The sequence below is a fragment of the Microcaecilia unicolor genome, chromosome 14 (assembly GCF_901765095.1).
Source record: "Microcaecilia unicolor chromosome 14, aMicUni1.1, whole genome shotgun sequence".
NCBI lineage: Eukaryota > Metazoa > Chordata > Amphibia > Gymnophiona > Siphonopidae > Microcaecilia > Microcaecilia unicolor.
Window position 1 is genome coordinate 23,494,082 of NC_044044.1, and position 18,624 is coordinate 23,512,705.

Sequence of the window (18,624 nt, forward strand, 5' to 3'; positions counted from 1 at the left end):
AGATGGAGAGACCTTTTTTAAAGCATTTCCATGGGTAATACATGATCTGCCCAATATTCGGTTCAAAGTGGTAAGTGGCTTCTGAGCTTCTCACAGCCATGGGTGCGATTCCAAGATGCACAGAAAAATAAATCGGATAATGAACTCTGACCCTTCAATAACTGAGTGCTAACAATCAATCAATCAATTTATTTATTAGGATTTATTTACCGTCTTTTTGATGGAATTCACTCAAGGCGGTGTACAGTAAAAATAGATCAAACATGAGCAACAGGCAATTGCAGCAATAAAAATATTCAAGTAACAATACAAAGTATGGCATGGTATACTACTTGCAATGACAACACAATACGTAATAGAACATTACAATTGGTAGTGAAGGGTAAGGCAAAGTTGTAACATATAGATGAGTAAGAAAGTAGGAAGAATTTGAAAGTAAGGTGACTGATTTGATATTCTTTGGCACACAATAAAATTTGCAGGCACATCTGGAAGTACACTATTCTATAAGGTATGGTGTCTAACTCCCATGGTGTGTATCTCAAAAGGGGCATGACCATGGGTATGTTGGGGACATTCTGAAAAGTTGCGTGCAGAATTACAGAATATTGCCTAACCATGCCTAACATTGGCGCTGATAGTTACTCCAGATTTCAGCAGGCGTAAGTCTGACACCCAGAACTTGGAGCAGGATCCATGTTAAACACTATTCTATATAAAGTGTATGTCTATTGTACTATAGCACTTAGCACTGAATCTTTTGGTGCCAAGGTTCAGAACCATTTATTGAATTCCCTCCAAAGCGTGTAAGCTCTTTCCCAATGGTGCACACATGCAAGATGATTTGCACTGGCATGATGGTTCACTCATGCACGTGCTACCAGGAATGAGTGCACACTCGTACATAGAATGCACTCTTTAAGAAGACTCTTTAATGAATCCTGTGCAGAAGGAATATATCCTCAGGAGATTAGCCGAAATTGGGTGGCGGAGCCGGTGGGGGGGAAGAGGGGTTAGTGGTTGGGAGGCGAGGATAGTGGTGGGCAGACTTTTATGGTCTGTGCCAGAGCCAGTGGTGGGAGGCGGGACTTGTGGGGGAGGCGGGGAATAGTGCTGGGCACACATACGGTCTGTGCCAGAGCTAGTGGTGGGAGGAGGGGATAGTGCTGGGCAGACTTATACGATCTGTGCCCTGAAAAAGACAGGTACAAATCAAGGTAAGGTATACACATATGAGTTTATCTTGTTGGGCAGACTGGATGGACCATGCAGGTCTTTTTCTGCCGTCATCTACTATGTTACTATCCTGCTTATAATCGAAAGACAAAAACGCCTGTATTGCGACCCAAATCGGGAGATGGGCGTCTATCTCCCGTGGGCGCCCAAATCGGTATAATCAAACGCCGATTTTGGGTGTTTCCAACTGCAATCCACCGCGAAAAATGGTAAAGTTGACGGGGGCGTGTCGGAGGCGTGGTGAAGGCGGAACCGGGGTGTAGTTATCGGCCGAGGAGAGATGGGCGTCTTTAGCTGATAATCGGAAAAAAAAAGGCATTTTTACCGTGATTTTGGGTAACTTTTTTGGACCCTTTTTTTCACAAACAGGTCCCAAAAAAGTGCCCCAACTGACCTGATGACCACTGGAGGGAATCGGGGATGACCGCCCCGGACTCCCCCAGTAGTCACTAACCCCCTCCCACCAAAAAAACCCCACTTTAAAAACTTTTTTTCCAGCCTCTATGCCAGCCTCAAATGCCGTACCTTCCTCCATGACAGCAGAATGTGTTCTATCCTCTGACAGCCTTTCCCTGGTTCTGATGTGGCTCTCGGGTGAGTGTTACACCCTTTCTGTTATGCACACTGCAGAATCACATCAGCAATGCATTGTGGTGGGTGTAGGGTATTGGGCTCTGTGATTCCACTAGCTTGTGGCAAATGCTCACGATGTTGGTAGTTGATAGGCTGTACTCCCATGGTGCTTTTCCCCCTGCTTACTGGGTCAGAGTGTGCCCTGTTTTGTTTCCGGTAGTCCATGAGGTAGTGGCCATTTTTTAAGCCAGTTATAGATCCCTTTCACGTGTTAGCCACATTACAGAACTTAGTTCTTACCTTGAATGTGGCTGAAAGAGGGCATTGTACAGCATTCTGCCAGCTCTGACCTACTGCTCATCTCAGTACCAGGGAGACTCATTGCCAGTGGGGCACAACCTCTGATCTGCAGTTAACTGTGAGTAAGCGTGCTTATTCCTATAAAGGACGTTTTCGGAGAGATTAGTCTTCAGGTGTCAACTGGTGTGCCAATGTTTTATAGAAGCAACAAGTTCTAGAGGCCTGCGTGTATGCAGGTCACTGGAGCACTTTTAGTGGGTACCGCAGTGCACTTCAGCCAGGTGGACCCAGGCCCATCCCCCCTACCTCTGTAACACTTGTGCTGGTAAATGGGAGGCCTCCATAACCCACTGTACCCACACGTAGGTGCCCCCTTCACCCCTAAGAGCTATGATAGTATTGTACATTTGTGGGTAGTGGGTTTTGGGGGAGGGGGTTGGGTGCTCAGCACCCGTGGTAAGGGGGAGCGTTGTCTGAAGTCCATTGCACTGACCTCTAGGGTGCCCAGTTGGTGTCCTGGCATGTCAGGGGGGCGAGTGTACTACGAATCCTGGCCCCTCCCAGGACCAAATGGCTCGGATTATGACGTTTTTGAGCTGGGTGATTTTAGTTTCCATTATCGCTAAAAAAAAAACAAATGCCCAGCTGAAAAACGTCCATTTTTTCTAAAATACAGTCTGTCCCGCCTCTTCATGTACCCGTTTTCGGACATAGACGCCCATGGAGATAAGTGTTCGCGTTCGATTATGCCCCTCCACGTTACTTCACACTCACAATAGCATTCATTCTGGACCTAAAAACAAAAGAATGACCTGAAAATATTCTGGCTGTCCATCCCTAGTATTGATCTGCCCCCTTCTTGCTCAATGATTAAGAGAAAAATAGGAAATTATACAAAGGAAACCTAGAATTTTATGAACTTTATAACTGTTTTTACTGAGTAACATGAATAACCAAGAAAAGAAAAATACTTAATTGCTGTTGAATTTTCAGATGACAGTGATCATGTCTTCTTTCCTTTTATCTTATTTTCTAAAGATGAGTTTTCTCAGGGCATTTTTTACTTCTTTATTTCTCATGCTATAAATTAAGGGGTTTAGCATGGGAATAAGTACCGTGTACAGAAGGGCAAACATTTTATCCTGCTCTGGTGTAAACATTGAGCTTGGGCTCATGTAGACGACTGTTAAAGTGCCGTAGAAAATAAGAACAATGGTTAAGTGGGAGGAGCAGGTAGAGAAGGCTTTGTTTTTCCCTTCAGAAGAACAGATGTTCAGGATGGCTACAATGATAAATACGTAGGATAACAGGGTTAATAGAAACGGGGCAATGGCCATAAAAACCCCTTCAGAAAGTGCTAGTATTTCAAAGTTCTGAGTATCACTGCAGGAGAGTTTTAGCAGTGCATTGGGGTCACAGAAGAAATGGTTAATCTCATTGGAGCCACAGAAAGAGTAATGGGATATAAGATCTACAACAGCAATCGTATCAACAATGCCGGTTATCCAGGAAGAAGCTGCAAGTAAAACGCAATTCTTTTTGTTCATGAGGAGTGGGTAATGAAGGGGTTTACATATTGCTGCAAAACGATCATAGGCCATGGCAGTGAGAAGCCAGAATTCTGTACTTACAGCAATTGTAAACAGGTACAGCTGTGTCATACATGAAGAAAATGAAATAAAGGTTTTCTCTTTTAATAGGCTTTGTAGCAACGTAGAGACAGTGACTGTGGTGTTCCAAATATCTACAAAGGACAAGTTGCTGAGGAAGAAGTACATGGGTTTGTGGAGATGATGGTCAGAGAACATTAATATTAAGAACCCAATATTTCCCAGCATAGAGATGACGTAGGCTGGTAAAACCATTGCGTAAATGAAGACACGGTGTTGAGTTTGGTGAAAGAATCCCAGAATGATGAATCCTGTGATTGATGTCTTATTCTCTCCCTTTATGGTTTCTGTGTTCATCATCTGTTGTTATATATACAAAAAAAAGAAAGAAATATTTCAGATGAATGAATAATGCCTATTTTGAAATATACATTCAATATTCACGGGTTATACATGGGCTCCAATGTTGCTACTATTTGGGTTTCTGCCAGGTACAATGTTGCTACTCTTTGAGATTCTGCACGGAATCTCGCTATTCTTCGGGATTCTGGACTCTTGTTACTTTTTGGGGTTCTAGAATGCTGCTGCTTTTTGGGATTCTGCCAGGTTCTTGTTACCTGGATGACCACTGTTGGAAGCAGGATACTGGGCTAGATGGACCATTGGTCTGACCCAGTATGGCTATTCTTAAGTTCTTATAAGGTGCATGGAGCTATCAGAGATTTATGCAAAGCAAATCGCTCATCTAGTTTCCTTCAAAGTCTATTGGTGCAGTGGCAATTTTTTAAAATCATCTGCTTTCAAACATGCTTTTAATATTCACATGTGTTTCTACCTCTTCTTACCCATATCAAATATAGCTGGAAAGAGATTCAAGGTGAAAATGAAGACACACAGTTTTGAACCAAGGGCCCTGATTACTAAGCCTCTGTGTACATCCGTATGCTGCACAAACTGGCATGTTTCAAATATTTTCCTAGGTAGAGTAAGTAGTAATTTGTTATGATTCGTAATCTTGTCATTTGGAGAGGCTGGTTGTAGGGACACCCTAGCATAGGAGCCAGCTCTGTGGGTGCTTGAGCACCCCGAATATTGAGAAAATTCCTTGCATGTGTTTGGGGAGGGGTTATAGCACCCCCAATAATTTTGAAAAGATGGCTCCTAACTATGCACCCTAGCGTGTGTTATATTCATGCAGCCACTAAAACAGACATTATGTATGATGGGAGTCAGGTGCTCAACATTCGGAGTTTCTATTTATTTATTTGTATCCCACATTAAACATGAATTTGGTTTAAACCTAGGAGCATTTAAAATCTTTTTTCCCTGTGCCTATATCAGCCCTCTCCTGAAATCACCAACAATTCAAGCTCCTCTTATTGACCTATAAGTGCATTCACTCTGCAGCCCCTCACTACTTCTCCACCCTCATCTCTCCCTACACTCCTTCCCTAGAACTCCGTTCACTAGGCAAATCTCTCCTAATTGCACCCTTCTCCTCCATTGCTAACTCCAGACTCCGCTCCTTCTATCTCGCCGCACCTTATGCCTGGAATAGGCTTCCTGAGCCATTACGTCTAGCTCCATCCCTGGCTGCCTTCAAATCCGGGCTAAAGGCCTACCTGTTTGATGCTGCTTTCGACTCCTGACTTGTAACTTTTATCTTATCCTTGTGTCCTTCTGTCTGTCCTTCCCTTATCCTTATTGATCCTGTCTGTCTGTCCTGATTTAGATTGTAAGCTCTTTTGAGCAGGGACTGTCTTTTTCATGTTCAGTTGTAAAGCACTGCGTACGACTGGTAGCGCTATAGAAGTGATTTATAGTAGTAGTAGTAGTACTAAGCCGAGTTATTACACTTAAGATATAAACAGAATAAATGTTGCATGAACCAGGCTTCCACACTCAAACATTTTACTCTAGTAAAATTAACCCTATATTGTGGACTAGATAGTAATTCAGTTGTTTTATTTAATTTTGGGGTATATGTGTAAATGTCTGGATTTCTACTTTATATATAAGTGTATTTGCTTGATTTATGACTGTGAAATGCATAAATAAAAATTAAGTAACTTTGCACTGGAAATCTCATTCAAAAGCATCAGCTGAGATTCCCATTTTTGGCTCATTTCACAACATTAACAGTACGTACTCATGACCTGGAAGTTCTCTGTAGACTGATTCCTGTATCGTTGCTGTAGAAAGTTTTGATCAGGTGGTCTGGTTTCTGAAATAAGAAGACATTTTCCATATTTTGTTGCCTGTAGAGTTAGAAAAAACTGCGATAAATCTTGTCAAATATTCAAAAAGTCAGATTTTGATGTTAAACACATGTTGAAATGATTCAATTAAGCAGACGATTCTTCTCTGATAAGAAGATGGGTGGAAAGAATCACTTTTCAAAACCCATGGTCCGGATGGATACATTTTTAATCTGTTTTACCAAAAGGTTTCAGAATTTTAATCACTTATTTCAACATTCATTTTGCTTTCTGATATAGATCAAAGTACTCTTAGATAGGGGAGATTCATTTTATGTTATGGTAAAAAAAATAATTTTGAAATCAGAATCATAGATTTGGTCAAGAAATTTAATCATTGCATTTCATACTCAGCAAATCCTGTAATGATTTGTAATTCACCCAATACCGGTCATGCTTATAATTGCATCTCTTTGTATATTCTATGTGATTCCTGTATTTCATGGGGGTCCATATATGTAATATCACAGAGAAACAGATATATAGTTACCTGTTGATGTGACCTCCATATCCATAATGCATACTACTATTACTACTATTTGTATAGGGCTACTAGACTTACACAGTGCTGTACAAGTTATATGCAGGTGCTTTCTCTGTCCCCCGAGAGCTTACAACCTGTAACCATGGTAATGGAGGATTAAGGGACTTGACCAAGTTCACAAGGAGTTGCAGTGGGAATTGAACCCAGGTTGATAGACTCTTAGGCTGCTGCACTAACTGTTAGGCTATTCCTCCACTCTAACAGTACTGCATGTTCCATTCATCATCAATGAGACATGCATGATGGTGAATTTCATCTTAGCAATTCTTAGAGCTTGAGCTGTGGAACTAAATGAAATCCAAGTGCATGGCTTTAAGAACAGAAAAATAAGCAAAGAAAAACTGTGAAATGACTTGCAATGTTCAGTTACTGCACACAGTTGCTTCTTCCTTGATAATGTCTGGAGTTGGAATTAGCCAGATTATAAAGATAGTCAAAGCTTCTGGGACATGATGGTTTGGGAATGAGGGTCATCGTAGACACAAGAACTCAAAGAATAATTTTCATTGTTTGCTTAAACGTTTGTCTAATTAGTTTTTCTTCTTAATGAGGTTTTGATAAGCCTTTGCATTTGATCAGGTAAAAAAAATATGTATGATGGTATGAGCTTGATTTTATAAGAAGAAATAAGAAAAAGAACAGATTAAGTCTAGTTTATAAAGGCAACAAAAGTGCCCGTGTGTTTTTAGATAATAGTTTTCCAGAATCATTGCCCACTGCACACAATGCTGTAGCATAAATTTATACCTGGTCTAAAAAAAAGGTGTAAATGGGTGTGTACCTAAATATTTTATAAAATATATGTCTAGACCTCCTGCATGTAGATCCGGTATATTTATTTATTTATTTGTTTGTTTGTTACATTTGTATCCCAACAATAAAATAAGCAGATCTGGTCAAACAGATTTGCAGAATGATAGAAAATCAGTGGAGGGGGGGGGGGGGGGGGGGGGAAGACCTCAGACAGGTGATGATCAGCCAGATTACTGGAATTCCTCTTGGGAAATCACCATATATCAATCACTGGTCTTGACCCAATCTCCTCCCGTGGTGTAAACAAATTTTTATGTGATTTTTTTTTATAATAAATGTGCTAAGTCCACTGTGTTCATCACAGCTTTGAAAGGCATGAAATGCAAAAGAACACAAACTACTTAGCTTGAAGCAGCGTCGTACTCGGGCATCCCCAGCGCACCCGTTTCGCCAGTGGAGCTTCTTCAGGGAAAGGACGCCCTGTCGGGAAGCACTGCTCAAAATGGCAAGTAGTAGTGTCAGCTTGCCAGCGTTGTTGCGAGATGCTCATTTTTTGATCCGCCAGCAGCCCTTCCCCCCTCCATTTATTTTCTATCATTCTGCAAATCTGTTTGACCAGATCCGCTTATTTTATTGATGGCTTAGAAAACTTAAAGCGGTGTTTCCCCCGATTGTGTTTGTTACATTTGTATCCCACATTTTCCCACCTATTTGCAGGCTCAATGTGGCTTACATAGCGTCGGAGAGGTGTTTACAAGCTCCGGGTTAATCAAATACAAATACAATCTAAAAATCAGCAAAGAGGGAAAAGGAACTAGATAATATGTCAGGAAAGAGGAATCTTACCCTTAGAAACCAAACAGGCCTAATAATATAGCACACAGAAGTGAAAGCAGAAGAACAGAGCAGAAAGGGAGGGAGAAGGACCGGGTACATAGGGCTAGACTCTTTACATGGTGCCTAGAATCTAGGCGTGCCTGATAGAGATGTCAAGGCGTAATCTATAAGACGTGCCTAAATTCAGATACGGTATATAGAATACGTCTGGGCCGAGTGCACACGTGTAAATTTAGTCACACCCATTTACACCAGTGAAAAGTTGGTGTAAATGCATGCCACTCAATCTAGACGCACCCGATTAACACGCCATAGCATATTCTATAAGATGTGCCTACATTTAGATGCCTTACATAGAATACACCTGTGCCAAGTGATTTATAGACCCGGTACGCCCACAGTCCTCACATGACTTTGCCTCCTATTTGGCTGCACATGTTGGAATTTGCATATGCCGCTTTACAGAATACACATCGTCAAGTGCACATGTAAATTAGAATTATGCAAGCACAAATCTATACGTGTGTCTCCATGTGCCAAATATAGAATCCCTGGGATAATTTTATAGAAGCTCATTTCGCCATGTAGATCAGGCTTTACAAAGAGAACGTTTTTATAGATGGAGGGAAGTTTTAAAAGCATTTCCATGGGTAATATGTGATCCGCCCAATATTCAGCCCACAGTGGTAAGTGGCTTTTGAGTTTCTCACAGCCATGGACTAGACTGTCCTTGGATGTTCAATGCTGGGACTCAGGTATATTTAGTTTAATGTAGGGTATATATGTCAAAATGAATAAATCAAATGGTAGGGATAGCTATCATTTGCAATGAAATGTTGTTTGCTAATAATAGGGCACAATTTTTAAGAGTGTGCATGACGAGCAAAGAGGCACATTTTTATTAAAAAGTGTGAACAATGTGCAAATTCTGGATTCTAAATATGGCGACCAAATTTGCACACCAATATTTGGTTGTGCTTCCGAGATGCAAAAATAAATTGGATAATGAGCCCTGAAACTTCAATAACTGAGTGCTAAGTACCAATTATTGATATTACTTGACACACAAAATTGGTACGCACATCTGGAAGTGCGCTATTTTATAAGGTATGGTGCCTAACCCCCATGGTGCATATCTCAAAAGGGGAAGTGACCATGGGCATGTTGGGGGCATTCGGAAAAGTTGCTTTCAAAATTACAGAACACTGCCTAACCATGTCTATCATGGGCACTGGTATTTACACCAGATTACAACAGGCATAAGTCTGACACCCAAACGTTGGTGTGTTATCTATGCTGAACACTATTCTATATAAAGTGCATGTCTTTTATACAATAGCGCTTCGCACTGAATTTTTTGGTACCAAGTTTCACCACTGTTTATTGAATTCCCTCCAAAGAATGCATGCTCTCTCCCAATGGTGCACACATGCCTGAGGGTTTGCCCTAGCATGATGGTTCACTCATGCATGTGCTACCAAGAATGAGTGCACACTTATACGTGGAGGGGCATAATCGAAGAGGGCGCCCAAGCTTTCATGAGGGCATCCTCGCAGGACGGCCACGTAAAGGGGTGGGGCAACTCGTATTATCGAAACAAGATGGTGTCCATCTTTTGTTTCGATAATACGGTCGGGGACGCCCAAATCATGATATTTAGTCGACCTTAGAGATGGTCGTCCTTAGGTTCTTTTTGAGATGGTCGTCCCCGGTTTTCGGTGATAATGGAAACAGAGGACGCCCATCTCCAAAATGAACAACTCCAAGCCATTTGGTCATGAGAGGAGCCAGGAGTTGAAGTGCAGTGGTCCCCCTGACATGCCAGGACACCAAACGGGCACCCTTGGGGGCACAGCAGTGGACTTCAGAAAAAGGTCCCATGTGCATAGCTCCCTTACTTTGGGTGCTGAGCCCCCAAATTCCCCCAAACCCACAATTGTACACTACTACCATAGCCCTTAGGGATGGAGGGGGCACCTACATGTGGGTACAGTGGGTTTCTGTTTTGGAGGGCTCACATTTACCACCACAAGTGTAACAGATAGGGTGGGGTGAGCCTGGGTCCACCTGCCTGAAGTACACTGCACCCACCACAACTGCTCCATGTATCTGCATACTGCTGCGATGGACCTGAGTATGGCATTTGAGGATGGCATAGAGGCTGGTATTTATAAAGATTTTTTGAGGGTGTGAGGGGGTTAGTGACCACTGGGGGAGTAAGGGGAGCTCATCCCAATTCCCTCCGGTGGTCATCTGTTCAGTTCGGGCACATTTTTGAGGCTTGGTCATGAAAACAAATGGACCAAGTAAAGTAGGCCAAGTGTTCATCAGGGACGCCCTTCTTTTTTCCATTATCAGCCGAGGACGTCCATCTCCTAAGCATGCCCCAGTGCCGCCTTCGCTACACTGACGACAAGCCCCCGTGAACTTTGGTCATCCCCATGACAGAAAGCAGTTGAGGGCACCCAGAATCGGCTTTCGATTATGCCGATTCTGGCGACCTTGCAAAAAGGACGCCCATCTCCTGATTTGTGTCGGAAGATGGGCGCCCTTCTCTTTCAAAAATTCACCTGATAGTATGCACTCTTTAAGAAAACTGCGCACTCATAAAAGCATTCGTTCAGGACCTAAAAACAAAAAAAGAATGACCTGAAAAGGTTCTGGCTGTCCATCCCTAGTATCTATTTGCCCTCATCTTGCTCAATGATTAAAAAAACAAGCAAACAAGAAACGATACAAAGAAAACCTAGAATTTTTTACTGAGTAACGGGAATAGCCATGAAAAGAAAAAATACATATTTGCTGTTGAATTTTCAGACAACAGTGATATTGTCTTCTTTCCTTTTATGTTATTTTCTAAAGATGAGATTTCTCAGGGCATTTTTTACTTCCTTATTTCTCATGCTATAAATTAAGGGGTTTAGCATGGGAATGAACACCGTGTACAGAAGGGCAAACATTTTTTCTTCTTCTGGTGACAACATTGAGCTTGGGCTCATGTAGACACATATAATAGTCCCATAGAACAGGAGAACGATGATGAGGTGGGAGGAACAGGTGGAGAAGGTCTTACGTCTCCCTTCAGAAGAATGGATTTTCAAGATGGCTACGATGATGAAGATATATGATGACAGGGTTAATAGAAAGGGGGCAACAGCCACAAAAACCCCTTCAGAAAGTGCTAGAATTTCAAAGTTCTGAGTATCACTGCAGGACAGTTTTAGCAGTGCATTGGGGTCACAGAAGAAATGGTTAATCTCATTGGAGCCACAGAAAGAGTAATGGGATATAACATCTACTACAGCAATCGTATCAACAATGGTGGTTATCCAGGAAGAAGCTGCAAGTAAAATGCAATTCTTTTTGTTCATGAGGAGTGGGTAATGTAGAGGCTTACATATTGCTGCAAAACGATCATAAGCCATGACTGCGAGAAGCCAGAATTCTGTACCTAAAGCAATTAAGAATAGGTAAAGCTGTGTCATACATGAAGAAAATGAAATAAATGTCATCCCCTCTAAAAGGCTTTGTAGCAACGTAGAGACAGTAACTGTGGTGTTCCAAATATCTACAAAGGACAAATTGCTGAGGAAGAAGTACATGGGTTTGTGGAGATGATGGTCAGAGAACATTAATATTAAGAAGCCAATATTTCCCAGCATAGAGATGGCATAGGCTGGAACAACTATTGCGTAAATGAAGACTCGGTGTTGAGTTTGGTTAAAGAATCCCAGAATGATGAATCCTGTGGCTGATGTCTTATTCTCTCCCTTTATGGTTTCTGTGTTCATGATCTGCTGTCATATATATAAAAAAAGAAAGAAATATTGCAGATCAATGAATAATGCCTATTTTGAAATATACATTCAATATTCATGGGGTATACATGGGCTCCAATGTTGCTACTATTTGGGTTTCTACAAGGTACAATCTTGCTACTCTTTGAGATTCTGCACGGAATCTCGCTATTCTTCGGGATTCTGGAATCTTGTTACTTTTTGGGGTTCTAGAATGTTGCTGCTATTTGGGATTCTGCCAGGTTCTTGTTACTTGGTTGACCACTGTTGGAAGCAGGATACTGGGCTAGATGGACCATTGGTCTGACCCAGTATGGCTATTCTTAAGTTCTTATAAGGTGCATGGAGCTATCAGAGATTTATGCAAAGCAAATCGCTCATCTAGTTTACTTCAAAGTCTATTGGTACAGTGTCAATTTGTTTAAAATCATCTGCTTTTCAACATGCTTTTAATTTTCACTTGTGTTTCTACCTCTTCTTACCCATATCAAATATAGCTAAAAAGAGATTCAAGGTGAAAATGAAGACACACAGTTTTGAACCAAGGGCCCTGATTACTAAGCCAAGCCATTACACTTAAGATATAAACAGAATAAATGTTGCATGAACCACATTGAAAAATAAAAAAGGTGGGAATATAAGCCAGGCTATCCAAAGAATGGAACCAAATTATCTTTTTAAAAAATAAACAAAGTTTAATAATTTCCAAACAAATAGTAATGTAACAATCACACATTAAAAATGACTCGACACAACGTTGTGTTTCGGCCGAATAGGCCTACATCAGGAGTCTATAAACATAAACAAACAATAAATAAATAAATTAAGCATAAAAAATAATAATATACAGTAAAAATTATACTGAAAGAGGAACAAAAAGATCAAAAAAACCACCATATAAATGCAAAAAATAAAATTCTATTAGCATAAAGCCAATTGCAGATTATACATGTATATATATATATATGCCAAATAATATGTTAAACAAACATACTGAGGAAAGGAACATTAAATAAAAAGAAGCAAAAAATGATGATGAAACCAAGAAACAAAATGAAATATACAGTACATACATGGGGACAAAGGAAAAAATTAAATGAAAAAAACTAACCTCATTAATCAAGTTGAAATTGAATATAACATTTCAAAGGAATCTCAAAACGTAGATAAAAGATTCCAAAGATCTTGCAGATAAGATCTTAAAAATGGTCTGTAGAAGACAGAGAAAAATTTTTTTTGTAGAAGACAGAGAAAAAAAATTCAAAAAGGTCGTTTAATCACATATGTGATTAGCATACACGAGACAAATAAATATATTTAACCGTTTGGTCACGCCAAGCAATTTAAAATTCCACCCAAATTGAGGAAATCCAAAGAAGAAAAGTCACGTGATTTACCTATTTAGCCTTTTTCCAGTGCTGGTCCGTAATTAAAACACAAGACTAGCTGAAAACCGCAAGATTAGCTAAAAGTTAGTTAGGGGAGAAACCACGCACTACATATTAATGACAGAAGAAACCGCGCATAGATGAAACAAAAAAGCTAAAGCGCGGCAGCGCTAGAGGCACGAACCGCATGCATTAGAGAAGAGACGCGAAACACATACCTTGAAAAAGACTGTTGCACAAGTGGACCGTCTGTCGCAGTGATCTCAGCAGTTATAATAAAAGTAAAAATGAACTGCAGGACAATTTAAATAGCCAGAAGAGCGCGAGAAAAATGCACGGAGATAAACCGACGCTGATGTCAGCTGATCCAAAAAGTGAAACCGAAGCACTGTGTAGCCGTTCATGCGTCTAGCGTACGTAAAGTGGGCGGAAATGCGTCACTACGTGGCACACAGAATATGTAAAGACGTAGAGAGGTTAAATTAATTAAGGTGCTGTCGATGCTAAATAAAATACAAGTACCATGGCAATGAAGTGGTACGTGTGTATAGAAGAATGTTATGAAACAGACTATGCAAATTGAATGTAAACAAATATATATATGAAAGATGTAAATTGGGTGAAATGAGAATAATAAATATGAAAAAAATAAATAAAAAATAAAAATTAAAGATATTCTTGAATGGTACATTGATAATAAACTCCAATTGAAAAATAAAATGCAATTAAAAACTAATAAATCCCATGTATGTATGATAATATAAATAAGGACAATGAATATAATATATGTAATATCAAAAGCAATGGATAAATGTACATAAAACATGGTCAAATTATAAGTTAGTGATGCCATGTCAATCAAAACATGGGTGAATGTAAAATGCAATGCAACAAAAAATCACAAAGATGTCAAAACAATACATAAGTATACATAAATTCTGTAATATAAATTGATGAGTATGGAATGTATGATAACAAAAAAGATAACTATAAACAACAAAAATTATTTGTACAGTATATGTAGTATAAGATGAAAAAACATGAAGTGTAAATAATGAAAAAATAATGATAAAATGTGTAAGTAATAGTACAAAAATCCTTGTCTATATTTGCATTAATAGAACAAAACAGCAACTGAATTAAAGGAGTGTCCGGCATGAACCACATTTCCACACTCAAACATTTTCCTCTAGTAAAATTAACCCTATATTGTGGACTAGATAGTAATTCAGTTGTTTTATGTAATTTTGGGGTATATGTATAAATGTCTGGATTTCTACTTTATATATAAATGTATTTGCTTGATTTATGCCTGTGAATTGCATCAGCTGAGATTCCCATTTTTGGCTCATTTCACAACATTAACAGTACTTACTCATGACCTGGAAGTTCTCTATAGACTGATTCCTGTATCGTTGCTGTAGAAAGTTATGAGCAGGTGGTCTGGTTTCTGAAATAATAAGACATTTTCCATATTTTATTGTCTGCAGAGTTAGAAAAATCTGAGATAAATCTTGTCAAATATCCAAAAAGTCAGATTTTGATGTTAAAACACGTTGAAATGATTCAGTTAAGCAGACAGTAACTTGAAGGGAAGATTCTTCTCTGATGTAGAACAAAGTACCCTTAGATAGGGGAGAATCATTTTATGTTATGGTAAAAAAAAAACTTTTTTGAAATCAGAATCATAGATTCAGTCAAGAAATATAATCATTGCATTTCATACTCAGGAAATCCTGTAATGATTTGTAATTCACCCAGTACCAGTCATGCTTATAATTGCATCTGTTTATTCTATGTGATTCCTGTATTTCATGGGGTCCATGTATGTAATATCACAGAGAAACAGATATATAGTTACCTGTTGATGTGACCTCCATATCCATAATGCATACTACTATTACTACTATTTGTATAGGGCTACTAGACTTACACAGTGCTGTACAAGTTATATGCAGGTGCTTTCTCTGTCCCCCGAGAGCTTACAACCTGTAACCATGGTAATGGAGGATTAAGGGACTTGACCAAGTTCACAAGGAGTTGCAGTGGGAATTGAACCCAGGTTGATAGACTTGTAGGCTGTTGCACTAACTGTTATGCTATTCCTCCACTCTAACAGTACTGCATGTTCCATTCATCATCATTGAGACACGTATGTTGGTGAATTTCATCTTAGCAATTCTTAGAGCTTGAGCTGTGAAACTGTGAAATGACTTGCAATGTTCAGTTACTGCACACAGTTGCTTCTTCCTTGATAATGTCTGGAGTTGGAATTAGCCAGATTATAAAGATAGTCAAAGCTTCTGGGACATGATGGTTTGGGAATGAGGGTCATCGTAGACACAAGAACTCAAAGAATAATTTTCATTGCTTGCTTAAAAGTTTGTCTAATTTGTTTTTCTTGTTAATGAGGTTTTGATGAGTCTTTGCATTTGATCAGGTAAAAAAAATATTTATGATGGTATGAGCTTGATTTTATAAGAAGAAATAAGAAAGAACTGATTAAGTCTAGTTTATAAAGAGGGGCATAATCGAACGGGGGCAGCCATCTTTAAGGCTGGCCCCGTTAAGCGGTGTCCCTGATCATATTATCGAAACAAGATGGCCAGCCATCTTTTGTTTCGATAATATGGTCAGGGGTGGCCAAATCTCAACATTTGGGCAGGCCTTAGAGATGACAGACATTGTTTTTTGCCGATAATGGAAACTTATGGTGGCCATCTCAAACCCCGCCAAAATCAAGGCATTTGGTCATTGGAGGAGCCAGCATTTGTAGTGCACTGGTCCCCCTCACATACCAGGACACCAACCGGGCATCCTCGGGGGCACTGCAGTGGACTTCACAAATTGCTCCCAGGTGGATAGCTCACTTACCTTATGTGCTGAGCCCCCCCAAATCCCCCCCAAACCCACTCCCCACAACTGTACACCACTACCATAGCCCTTAGGGATGAAGGGGAGCACCTATATGTGGGTACAGTTGGTTTTGGGTTTTTTTTGGAGGGCTCCCATTTACCCCCACAAGTGTAACAGGTAGGGGGGGGATGGGCCTGGGTCCGCCTGCCTGAAGTACACTGCACTAAAAACTGCTCCAGGGATGTGCATACTGCTGTCATGGAGCTGGGTATGACATTTGAGGCTGGCAAAAAATGTTTTTTTATTTTTGGGTGGGAGGGGGTTGGTGACCTTCCGGTGGTCATCTGGTCAGTTCGGGCACTTTTTCAAGGCTTGGTCGCAAACAAAAAGGGGCCAAGTAAAGTTGGCCAAATGCTCGTCAGCGCCGGCTTTCTTTTTTCCATTATTGGCCGAAGCCGGCCATCTCTTAACCATGCCCCCGTCCCGCCTTCGGTACACTGCCGACACGCCCCTTGAACTTTGGCCGGCCCTGCGACAGAAAGCAGTTGAAGCCGCCCAAAATCGGCTTTGGATTATAGCGATTTGGCCAGCTTTAGTAGAAGGCCGGCCATCTCCCGATTTGTGTCAGAAGATGGCCTGCCTTCTCCGACGAAAATAAGCTGGAAAAGTCAACAGAAGTGCCGGTGTTCTTTTAGATAATAGTTTCCCAGAATCATTGCCCACTGCACACAATCCTGTAGCATAAATTTATATCTGGTCAAAAAAAAAGGTGTAAATGGGTGTGTACCTAAATATTTTATAAAAAATATGTCTAGACCTCCTGCATGTGGATCTGGTATATTTATTTATTTATTTACATTTTCTATACCACTTTTGCAAGCTTGCAGATCAAAACAGTTTATTTTATTTATTTATTTGTTACATTTGTATCTCACATTTTCCCACCTATTTGCAAGCTCAATGTGGCTTACATAGCGCTGGAGAGGTGTTTACAAGCTCCGGATTAAACAAATACAAATACAAATCTAAAAATCAGCAAAGAGGGGAAAGGAACTAGATAATATGACAGGAAAAAGGAATCCTACCCTTAGAAACCAAACAGGTCTAATAATATAGCTGACAGAAGTGAAAGCAGAAGAACAGAGCAGAAAGGGAGGGAGAAGGGCCGGGTACATAGGGCTAGATTCTTTACATGGTGCCTAGAATCTAGGCGTGCCTGATAGAGACGCCAAGGCGTAATCTATAAGACGTGCCTAAATTCAGATACGGTATATAGAATACACCTGTGCCAAGTGGACACACTTAAATTAAGGTGCATTCATTCATGCCAGTGAACAGCTGGTGTAAATGCGTGTGCCTCAATCTTCGCATACTGAACCAAATTCTGTAAACACACGTATTGATATGATTGATAGACCCGGTATGCCCACAGTCCTCACATGACCATGCCTCCTATTTGGCTGCACATGTTGGAATTTGCATATGCCGCTTTACAGAATACACGTCGTCAAGTGCACATGTAAATTAGAATTATGCAAGCACAAATCTACACGTGTGTCTCCATTTGTCATATATAGAATACTGGAAATAATTTTATAGAAGCTCATTTTGTCATGTAGATCAGGCTTTACAAAGAGAACGTTTTTATAGATGGAGGGAAGTTTTAAAAGCGTTTCCATGGGTAATAAAGGATCCGCCCAATATTCAGCCTAAAGTGGTAAGTGGCTTTTGAGTTTCTCAAAGCCATGGGCTAAACTGTCCCCATATGCTCAATGAACAATGTGCAAACTCCTGGATTCTACATATGAGGACCAAATTTGCACAAATAAATTGGATAATGAGTTCTGAACCTTCAATAACTGAGGGCTAACTACCAATTATTGATACTGATTGGTGCGCGTCTGGAAGTGCGCTATTTTATGAGGTATGGTGCCTAACCCCCTTGGTGCGTATCTCAAAAGTGGGCGTGACCATGGGGATGTTGGGGGCATTCGGAAAAGTTGCTTTCAAAATTACAAAACACTGCCTACCCATGTCTAACATGGGAGCTGGTATTTACACCAGATTTCAGCAGGCGTAAGTCTGATACCCAAAAGTTGGTGTCTTATCTATGCTGAACACTATTCTATATAAAGTGCATGACTTTTATACAATAGCGCTTCGCACTGAATTTTTTGGTGCCAAGTTTCACCACCATTTATTGAATTTCCTCCAAAGAATGTGAGCTCTTTGCCAATGGTGCACAAATGCACGAAGTGTTTGCCCTGGCATGATGGTTCACTCATGCATGTGCTACGAGGAATGAGTGCACACTCGTATGTGGAGGGGCATAATCAAACGAGGTGCCCAAGTTTTTGGAGGGCTCACATTTACTACCACAAGTGTAAAAGGTAGGGGGGGATGGGCCTGGGTCTGCCTGCCTGAAACTGTTCCAGGTACATGCATAGTGCTGTGATGGAGCTGGGTATGGCA

The 18,624-nt window shown here is 40.4% G+C and overlaps 2 protein-coding genes across 2 annotated transcripts; both read right to left on the minus strand.

Annotated features, from left to right (window-relative positions):
• Positions 1 to 3,134: 3,134 nt before the first annotated feature.
• Positions 3,135 to 3,710, minus strand: LOC115457749 (olfactory receptor 1019-like). The gene has a single exon (XM_030187327.1). The coding sequence runs from the start codon at positions 3,708 to 3,710 to the stop codon at positions 3,135 to 3,137; it is 576 nt and encodes a 191-aa protein (XP_030043187.1).
• A 7,250-nt stretch (positions 3,711 to 10,960) lies between these two features.
• Positions 10,961 to 11,536, minus strand: LOC115458358 (olfactory receptor 1019-like). Its single transcript, XM_030188257.1, has one exon. The coding sequence runs from the start codon at positions 11,534 to 11,536 to the stop codon at positions 10,961 to 10,963; it is 576 nt and encodes a 191-aa protein (XP_030044117.1).
• Between the last annotated feature and the right edge of the window lie 7,088 nt (positions 11,537 to 18,624).

Coding starts and splice junctions, on each gene's coding strand:
- LOC115457749 (XM_030187327.1), bottom strand. CDS start 3,710: ATGGCCTATGATCGTTTTGCAGCAATATGTAAACCCCTTCATTACCCA.
- LOC115458358 (XM_030188257.1), bottom strand. CDS start 11,536: ATGGCTTATGATCGTTTTGCAGCAATATGTAAGCCTCTACATTACCCA.